The sequence below is a fragment of the Toxorhynchites rutilus genome, chromosome 3 (assembly GCF_029784135.1).
Source record: "Toxorhynchites rutilus septentrionalis strain SRP chromosome 3, ASM2978413v1, whole genome shotgun sequence".
Taxonomy (NCBI): domain Eukaryota; kingdom Metazoa; phylum Arthropoda; class Insecta; order Diptera; family Culicidae; genus Toxorhynchites; species Toxorhynchites rutilus.
This window is the reverse complement of record NC_073746.1, coordinates 300,838,612-300,849,568: the sequence shown is the minus strand read 5'-3', so window position 1 is coordinate 300,849,568 and position 10,957 is coordinate 300,838,612. Positions and strand designations below refer to the sequence as shown.

Here is a 10,957-nt window from a genome sequence, read left to right as displayed (position 1 = left end):
TCTTATCTTTTTTTAGTTCAGGAGACCATTTCAGGCATGATGTAGCTAATCCACAAACTCAGGGGCTCAGGTCCGACGAATTTAGCTGAAGATCGAAATCTTGCTTCATTACATTCTACACTAGAGATAGGCAAAACAGTTCACTTTGATGAACGGTTCGCTCATTAACCGTTCATCTAAGTGAATAGTTCTTTTGAACCGTTCTTTCGCTCTTCCGTTCAGTGGTATTAAAAACAACATAGCATGTTAGTTGGAACCCAACATCAATAGACAGCTATTAATTGATATCGTTGGATTGGATAGTGTACGTATGGGATTTATATTTTTGAAATTTAGTGGGGAAAGATAAGCTGCTTCTTCTTTAAAAGTCGCAAACTGTATGTGAAAATATGTTTATCGGTCGACAAAAGTTTATGTAATAATTTGATGCGCACAAAATAAGTACAATTTTTCATATTCTCTTTTTGGACAACAAACAGGTTCCATGTAAGATCATATAATTTTCATTCAGGGGAAAAATCAGCAGCGATTTTCACTAACAATCAATCATATACACAATCACGATAACACGTACACGCAATAGGCTAAACAATGAATTGAAAACAATTAAAAAACTTTGCCCTCACTATAAGATGTTTACTTAATCCATGAATCGCCCTACCCAGCAAACATTAAATCGCATAACAAGCGTATATATAACATCATATGCCCTAAAATTTGGTTGACATATAATGCGCCTAACTGGCATATGCATGCAAAAGTGGAGGCCATATACATACATAGCAAATGCTTACCGAATTTGTTTGGATGAATATGCAACTTTGACCGGCTATAATAGCGACTAGTGCCATACTCATATACGATTTATTACAGACATAGAAAAAAAAACAAATGGCGCAAAATATTTTCGTGAAATGTTTATTATATATTTATATATTATATATTTATTATTGAGTATTTATGTTTGTAGAAATAATAATTGTTTGGTTAACTTGTGTTGGGAGTGGAATTTAATGTTTAAAATGGCACAGATTGATGTTTGGTGAAAACTGCTCCGTTATGGGTTCGAACTCCGGTCGTCTGGATTATCATCCACCAGCTATCTCGCGCGGCTATCTGCAATTTAATTCAATAGCGGTTAAAACTTTCGAGTGCATCAGCATTTCATTGACATTTCAATATGATGTAATATGTCCTTTATTAGGATCTAATATGATTTACTGTTTCATGATTTTCTTCAGCATGCAACACGATTTACTCCAGTACTGAATCGATTGAAATTATACGCTTATACGACACACAAACTGCATCAGCGTAATATACGCATATGATGCGGATTAAATATATTTTACGACAATGTACATCATAAAATTGATGTTTATTATACCGATATGCGACTTAATTTGATAATGGTATATAAAATCGAGTTTTTACATTTTATGCGATTTCAAATATACACGATACATACTTTGATTGATATTATATGTGATTATGATTTATTCGGATTTCTTGTAAGACTTGGCACGTGCAAAATTATACGATTTAATGTTTGCTGGGTAGCTTCCCCCAGATTTTTTGTTCTGATAATCAGGAAATATATAAATGTTACGCGGAATTGAAAGAATACATGAATTTGAAAATATATAGTTTTGCTTTTTAAAACTACGAAAATCTAATTTTATTTTTCACCCAAAATTGAGTATACATTAACAAAATAAGCCCTGTGTTAGAACCCCCGCATACTAAAGACTTTCTGTCAGCCAACAGTTTGGTCGGGTCGGCCTTCTGGTGCAACAACCGACCCAACTGAATCGACGTAATGTGCGCACATGCATACCTCTTTGTACTGATTAACAAGCCGACCAAACTATCGGCCGACAAATCAGTCTGCGGTCTGCGGGGGCTCTTAGACACATTTTGCTCATAAATGACAATATCGTTTTATTTTCCTTACAAGCGTTCTCGTTAAATTTATCCATTCCGTCCAGCGCAAATCAGTTCAGCTGCACTAGTTCGTTTGCAAACAGTTCGCCCGCAAACACTTCGTTCTCAAACAGTTCGTTCCCAAACAGTTCACTCTCAATCAGTTCTTTCCCAAACAGTTCACTCGCAATCTGTTCGTTCACAAACAGTCCACTCTCCATCAGTTCACTCACAAACCCTTCTTTCGGAATTAGTTCGTTCACAAACCGTTCCCTCGCAATCAGTTCGTGGGGAGAACTACCATTCTTTGAAAAAGAACAACCGTTCGTTCACTCTTTTCGGCGAACTTGTTCTTTCGTACCGTTCGTGAACGATTTGCCCATCTCTATTCTACACCGCAGCGACCAAGCAACCAGTATAGATATGCATTGTTTGTGGCAGCTACTTGTTTTAAGAAACGAAATATATTCCCAAACTTTGACTTTGACTGACATTTGTATACTTTAAATGCATTGAAAGCTGCTCGGCTATCTGAAAGAATATACATATTTGCAAAACCAGTTTTTAAACCAAACAAATATTTGTATATGTTAGAATAGAATATAATTCTACTTGAAGAATTTTTGAAGTAGAACTACAGAATTATTTTATTCAATCCTTATGTTTTTCAGTTCGGATATTATTTTAGAAAGCATCGAATTTTTTTAAATAACTTTTTAGTTATTTAGTTATTAATTTAATAATAATTGTTATTTTCTAAAGATCCCGTTATGTCTGACAATTTGAATATATCATGAATTTGTCGGCTCGTGCCGGTAGGTGTCCGATATAAACGTGTTTGTTCTCTGTATACAACATACCCTTATTCCATTCAACAACTATAAACTTTTGCACAGAATTTTTGCACTGAGCTGCGCGAGTAGAAATATCTTCTACTAGCTGACCCGGCAAACTTCCCGGCTCAAAATTTATTTTTTTGTTATCAATACCTTCAAACATTCACGTTTTCTTACTATGAGCACGTTTATGAGTCCAATCACAGAACTATTCATTGATTGATCTTCTAATCGACCCCGTTGAATACATTTACCTTTCACTGTAAAATTCCTAGTATTTCTAACAAAACTCATTGTTACTAAAACAATCGGGTTCACACCATTCCTGATAGCAATACAGTTTATTTGTAAATTCGTAGTACAACAGTTGTATAGCTTCAAGCTGGAATTGAAATGTGTTTACAGTTTGGAAACAAGGAATAATCTGTATAATTATATAAAAGTGCGGTATGTCAAAACCTGAACCTCTAATTCTTCCGATGTCCTTCAAATTGTTTCTAACTCCTGTCTCTATCACAAAACTGTCCGTTTATCTATAATGACATGGTTCCACCAGAATTAGATATCGCAAGGTTATGAACTAGCTCTAATTTCATACCTTTTAAATTCAATTAAGTTAGTTTTTGTTTTTCACACATTCAATGGAATAATTTTCCCGTGATCTTCAATCGCGTTTACTGCGATCGTGGCAACACTCATCATTATAATATCAGATTATTTTCGGACACAATTCTCGTTCAAGATTTTCCAACCACTTGGAAATAACATATTTCTCCGTTGCATGGAATAAATGTTTTATACAGAAAATATGATAGACCAAAGACAGCCCTAAATCGGACAATTCCTTCTTCGAGTTCTGCTCTTATCAACACATTCGGCGATACTTTTTTTATTGGTATAGATAGAAGAAGATATAATAGTGCGTTTCATCACATCAAAATCCTTTTCCGGTTTCGAACAAAGATCAATTTCGCTAGCGCAAACATCAAATGGACTAACAGCACTTGTCACTATGTAATTGTAGGACATATGGGAATTTAATTTTCCGAATTTTCCCATTTTCTTTCAAAGTTTTCCGAAAATTTTCAATTGTCATGTTTCTTTTTAACACGCTGATAGATATTTTTCATTATCTTCTCCTACACTTTAAGCATATTCGCTGAACTAAATGTTAGTTTTTTTTTCATATTTATTCTTTCTGTTTTGGTCCACTGCTTCGTTTTTTCTTCTTTTTGTTTTTCTGGTATGGGACGTTTCATATAGCACATAGCCATTTATAAATGTTTCTAAAATCTCCACATGCCAAATTTGCTTCAGTTTGCTTGATTAGTTCTTGAATTATGCAGAAATGTATGCTTCATTTGTATGGTATTTGTATGACAAAACAAGGTGATTTTCGTAATCTACGTTTTATTTCCTATTTTTCTACATAATTGCCGTAACGTTCGAGACATTTTGCATAGCGTGGCACGAGTTTTTCTATTCCGAGCGTGAAGTGCATAGCGTCCACTTTTTTGAAGTACGATGTAACTGCATCACGACTTTCTTCAGTGTTATCGAATCGTTGACCGCCGTGATTTTGCTTCGATCTCATTCAATTTGCGACTTAGAATAAGCCAAATCATGCGATTTATTGTTTGCTGGGATGTCACAGTGGGCATTTATGGGATCAGCTGAGTTCTGGACAGAACCACGTTATCGAATTTCTAATAACGTTTTTGACGTAGAACTACGGCTTTCATTAAGGGTGTCAAATCAGAAAACAGGTCACGTTTTTATGAAATAAAGTTAACGTTAATAACTATTTTTTCCGCGAACGGATTTTGACGATTTACACACTAAACGAATCGAAAATTCCGTAAGATTTGTTTATTATGCTATACATTACAATCCCATAGTCTGGTTAAAATTCATGAAAACTTTAAGCGTTTCCATTTTCCCATACATTTGTTCTGTCCATTTGTGTGCTTTCCCGAACAGAGCTGTCAATAACGAGCAACTTATCGACGACTAACGGAGGGGAAATCGTAGGATTCAAAGTCTCCGTGAACAAAGGAAAAGTAGAAGAATGAAGGGGAATACTTGCCTAGAGTACAAACAGTGGATCTCGTCGAGGCAAACTTTCATTCGGCATCGGACTGTTGAGCAATCCAGTTCACTTTGCTTTCGCTGCGCTTCGATCTAAGATTGGATCCTACCAGTGGTAATCCAACTTGGATATCATCGTTTAGTTTTTCTGTTCGTTTTTCGCGTTATTTGTATTGTGTTTTTCTTTCCGCGTCATGAATTGGACGCTTCGCGTAGTGTGTGATGAGCACGAAGAAGAGGAAAGCAGGCTCGAGCCCTGCAAAAAAACAGGAAGTGGGTTATATCTATGGTATAACCGCAAGGGTGACGTAGGACTATCGTTGATTTAAGGATCATTTGTATGAAGTTGAATCTGAATTCATTCTGAATGAATGAATATTTGGAGAACTTCGAAAACGAGAGCGTTACGTTGGAGGCACAAGGTTTTATGCATCCAATATTGGATACGGAAATATCCTACTGATGGGGAAGAATAATCTTCAGAAGCTATCCTGTTGATTGCGATTGATTGAAAAATCACAAAACCTAATGTATTTGGTCACAGTGTTACATGGATAGAAAACATTCAAATAAACTCTTTCACATGAATGTATTTCTAAATTCCTAGAGGAACTGGCAGATTATTTTCCGGATCTTTCTCGATCCAAACGGAAAGAATTCCGTGCGTGTATGTGTGTGTGTGTAGCGGCTGCTTCGAGATCTTCCCGGGGAACCGTTTGTAGCATCACTCTCCTCCTGATGGATTCCCTTCTGGCCTAAGGTGCACAAACAGGCTCTTGGTGACACCGTTCATCCGCGCTTTCATGATAAATGAAGAGCTTCACCACAACAGCGACAACATGCTCCAATCGCTGTTCAATTAGAACTGAGTGGATTTCCGAGCGGCGCTCGCTTATATACCGATTGGTGATTTCAATAGCCTATTTTGAAAGCAAATTTAAGACTATTGAAACAAGTTTTTGGATCAGAAAGTAACAAGTATAGAACGCGTAGACATTTTATCTTTCGAATGAAGTGTTTATCATACCATTTCGTTCAGTTGTTTAGGAGCTATTAACACTCAAAATCTCGGTCTTCGGCGTAACGCTTTCGTTTTCGAAACTTTGATTTTACACCCCAGTATAGAAATGAAAGACGTAGTCCTACGTCAAAACGAACGCATTGCCAGGGGCAATGAAATTTCGAGACAAGCGTCATCTAATGATGCACGCGATGTTGGTGCAGTGAAAAGCGCTCGCACTGAACCGAGCCTTCGCGAGTGTGACACCGCATCGAACAACAGCGAAGTAGGTGATTTCGGCGCGTCGGTCGGAAACGTAAACGCCGTTACCCAGGGAGCAACCAAAATCAAGCTCCCCCAGCTGGTGGTGAAGGCGGTCGCTCTTGACAAACTCATCAGCGAATTCGCATCGATGGGCAGAGTACTAGCTGTGTGGCATAATTCAGTCTTTTTCCAAGTTGTTAACATTGTTTGTTTTCCGTTATTATAAGGGCTTCGTTGGTGCCTTTGAGAATGCATCAATGCATTAAACTGACGTTATGGCGAAGCAGGCGTTAAGGTTGTGTGCCAAAAAAATTTTTGGGGAATACCAAGCATCTTGAATGTCTTACTGGAATGTTATAAGTTATTTAGATTCACGTGCCAGTCGCAAAACTGCCTTCAACTATGATTGCATTTGCGCTAATATTGATCATAAATGCTTCATTGCTTATGTTTTCGAGGTTGTTATTAACAAAAAGCGTTTATTTCGCTTGTTTAGTCACCAAGAAAGTAAATGTCGTTCTGGAATTTTGTATGTGATTAGGTTTCGCTTGCCAGTAGCAAAACTTCCTCCACTAAGGGTGACAGCTGCGCTTCTCTCGAGCATGAGAAAGTAATGCAACTTTCAACAACAACGCAATAGTTGTTTCTAAAATTTCACCGCATTATAGAATAATATCCGAAGATATAAATAAGCGACTTATATAAAATAACAGCGTTGTTCTACGTCAACAATGCGGTCGTATCTTGGACACAACCTTCTATAATTTTTCAATTAATTTGTTTAATAAAATAATTCCATGAAAGCACAAGGTGGTCCCGTGGCCGAGTGGTAAGCGTCACACCTAACATCCCGGGGTGTCGGGTTCGATTACGGTTCTGGTCGGGGGAATTTTTCGTCGAAAAAAATTTCGTCCGACTTGCAATGTGGTCACGCGTATTCTAGAATTTGTCACTCAGAATGCAGTCAAGGCGTGTTATTTGGCAGAGAAATATCAGCTAAGTACTAGTAAAAATGACGCTAGTAATACCAGGGACAGACATACAGCTGTACTGGCGTTGTACATGTACAGCGTTGTACAGGTACCATCGTAGCATGACAGTCATACTTTGGTTGTAGATTGTACCGCATGTCAAACTGACAATCACAATTTTCACCACATATTTCAATGAAGAAGGTTTTTATTTAGCGTCTCAACTATTGAACCCAACAAACAAGTTTCCAATCTGAGTTATTAACTCAAGAAAAAGTCAATGCAGAGAATGTTTACCAAGTGTTTTGATTCGGTTTGTTCATGCTATCCACCACTAATCGTCTATGCGCACAGTGCAACTGTAGCCATTTACAACGGTGAAACTGGTCGGTACAGATACAGCGATTGTACCGAGATGCTTGCATGGTTCCAGCGCTGTACATGGTGACAGACATTCAATTTTTGAAGTACAGCGCTAGTTCAGTTGTATGTCTGTCATATGTATAGTACTACTTTGCTTTGCTTCTTTGTTTTAAGAGGCTTTAAAATTTGCAGTTCATTTGCCTCTATGGGTAATACTACGTTGAGACGGCGAAGTTTCCCTAGGGACGTTAGTGTCATTTAAGAAGAAGAAGATGCACAAGATGATTTATTCTGAATTTTAATTTTATTTGTGGCCTTCATGCCTTCATGTTTCGGCCTTCATGAAACAAAATACTTTTAATGATTGAATAGAAATATAAAACATTCATTCCCTGTGAAAAAACGACACTCACATAGGATGAGTAGTTGAATTTAAAAAAGACGTCTTTTGATTTATCGATGATCGATTCTCTGATACCGACAATTAGAAAATCGATTCACCAAGATCAAGCTTTTTATAAAGATCGTCCAATCCTAATTTACCCATGCAAAGCCACATCTTTCATCTGGCAGTTACCCTATTGAGTTGTACACACTCTTTCGTTTGGCAACACATCGTGCAGTCAGGTTGTCAAACTTCCAAACACAAGAAACAAACGTAGAGATACAGAAGAGCGCAGTGGCGAATATATCTCCGGACACCGCAATTGTTTGAAGTAAAAGTGTTCAATTCGTGAACAAATCCTCACTTTTCGGGTGAGATTCATATTTTTCTTGCATCACAGAGAAGTGTCACGTGGAATATCATCATTTGTAGTGGGTTGAAGTACAGAACTTTTGCGTGACCAATCGTTTATTTGCTGTCATCGATTTTCCTTGCTCCGAAGTAAGTAATGTGTACATCATCTTCCATCTTTTTGGTGTCGTAAAAAAAAACGATGTGCTTCTGTTCGAATTCCAGGTGCGTTCCGCGGCGCTGAACGCAGTAGCTAAATGAGTAAAATGACGAAGAACAAACTAAATCTCACGTTGCCACCAGGCTCGGTGGATGTTCCCGCAGGTCAGCAGACAACCCCAACGCCATCCTTCAAGACTCCTTCGGGCACAGAGTACGTCATTGGGAAACACAATTTGCTGGGCAAGGCAAAGAACAGTATCGATGCGTTGACGGAAACCCTGGAGGAGCTGGAAATCGATGAGAACGCAAGAAAGCGGATAAAGGTTTTCCTCAGCCAGAAGGAGAAAATTGGCGAGCTGAGCGATGAGGATCTAGAGAAGCTCGGCGAGCTGGGTTCGGGTAACGGAGGGGTAGTGATGAAGGTGCGACACATTCCAACACAGCTCATAATGGCCCGGAAGTTGATTCATCTGGAGGTGAAACCTGCGATTAAGAAACAGATAATCCGGGAGCTGAAGGTGCTGCACGATTGCAACTTTCCGCACATTGTCGGATTCTACGGAGCGTTTTACAGCGACGGTGAGATTAGCATCTGCATGGAGTACATGGATGGTGGTTCGCTGGATTTGATTTTGAAACGAGCGGGTCGCATTCCGGAGCCGATTCTGGCCAAAATTACCTGCGCTGTGTTGAAAGGGCTGAGTTACTTGAGGGATAAGCATGCCATCATGCATCGGGATGTGAAACCTAGCAATATTCTGGTGAATAGTAGCGGGGAGATAAAGATCTGTGATTTCGGGGTTTCTGGACAGTTGATTGATTCGATGGCGAATTCTTTCGTGGGAACCAGGAGTTATATGTCGGTGAGTGGTTCTTATTGTTGGATTGTTGATCAGAATGTATTTTTGTATGTTTTGTTTGCTTCGATGTCTAGCCGGAGCGTCTGCAGGGAACCCATTACTCAGTCCAATCGGACATCTGGTCGCTCGGGTTGTCGCTAGTAGAGATGGCCATTGGAATGTACCCGATTCCTCCACCGGATGCCAAAATGCTGGATTACATCTTCCAGGAGAAGGGTGACGATAGTTCGCCCGGACAAAACATTATCGAACCGAAACCGATGGCCATTTTCGAGTTGCTCGATTACATTGTCAACGAACCTCCGCCCAAACTGGAGCACAGTTCCTTCACCGACAAATTCAAGGATTTTGTCGATCGGTGTCTGAAAAAGAATCCCGATGAGCGAGCCGATCTCAAAACGTTGATCGTAAGTTCTGGAGAAACTTGACTCAGTATTAGAACCAAAAAGTCGCTTAAATCCTTGCTTTTACAGAACCACGATTGGATCAAAAACATTGAACAGGAAGACGTCGATATCGCGGGCTGGGTCTGCAAAACGATGGATCTGCTTCCTTCCACACCGAAGCGGAATGTGTCCCCGAACTAAAACATCATCATCAAAAACAAAAAAAAAAACAATGAACTCCGCTGGATGGAAACAAGGAACAAAATTTATACCCAATAATCGTCAATGTGTACAAGTTTCTATTCGACGTAAAGTTAGGCGCGTATTTCGGAGGTTAACCTTAGGTATTCCAAAGTAACTTGCGCATCTTTTTTAAATACCGCTCCCTGTTTACATATTTTTTCCTAGGTGCAAAGAGCAGATGCAAATAATTGTAATTGATGTTGTTTTTTTTCTTTTATTTGAGTGATTAAGCTCTCGCGTTTTACGTTGTGGGATTGTCTACAGTGTAGATTTTTTAAAAGTTGTTTTATAGTGGCAGACAAATGTTGTAAAGTTTATGCGTAATTCGAATAAAGAAATTGTCTTGCTAGCGGAAACCCTGAGAATAACTGCAGTCACTATCATCGGCCATAAGTTCGTTTGTTACAGTCAGAATTGGGGAATCACCGAAAAAACAGTAAACATATAAACCACAAGCAGAGAGTAATTCATATATTAGTATTGCTAATAACTAACGAAGCGATGTCACTGGGTGTCATTCTTATCCCAATTATTATCCCAATTATGGTAAATTCACATCACATACATATTAAGCTACAATTACTATGTCATGGCGATAGAATCGCAACGGAAGATACGATACGAGACAAATATGAAGACAAGGGCAAAAACGCATTTCCTCTCGCAGACAAATGGAGACCGACTGAGACGGCCACCCCCTATTGAATGAGATTTTCATAAACGCATTTCGTAAACATATAATGTTAAAGCAACACACTAAATCTATTATACATTTCCAAAATCATGATATGACTCCAAAATGGTATGAAGAAAAACAACTCGTAGATATACATAGCAGTGATCCAACTTTTCATGCAAAATGCATCGAACTATTTTAAATCCATCTCAAGCTGGATTCTTAGTGACGAAAGAAAACTCCTCGGAACTCCAGGTTATTGATTGGGCGGTTGACCCATACAACTGGGCGCTGAACTCGATATATGTGTGTTTCCACAACTGACTTCATAATTAATTCATTTCCTTCATTTGTAGGTTTGTGGCTTGTGCTTCCGGGATATCACTGAGGCTCTGAATGTTTCTAGCTTCCATCTCCTAAGGCGATTGTTCATCAGTTCGGATATTCCC

General features: G+C 38.7%; 1 protein-coding gene across 1 annotated transcript; it reads left to right on the top strand.

The window, feature by feature from the left end:
- Positions 1–8,081: 8,081 nt before the first annotated feature.
- On the top strand, positions 8,082–10,715 carry LOC129776046 (dual specificity mitogen-activated protein kinase kinase dSOR1). The gene is made up of 4 exons (XM_055781417.1): positions 8,082–8,331; positions 8,407–9,206; positions 9,278–9,610; positions 9,677–10,715. The coding sequence occupies exons 2-4, from the start codon at positions 8,439–8,441 to the stop codon at positions 9,788–9,790; spliced, it is 1,215 nt and encodes a 404-aa protein (XP_055637392.1). The 5' UTR covers positions 8,082–8,331; positions 8,407–8,438; the 3' UTR covers positions 9,791–10,715.
- The last annotated feature ends 242 nt before the right edge of the window (positions 10,716–10,957 follow it).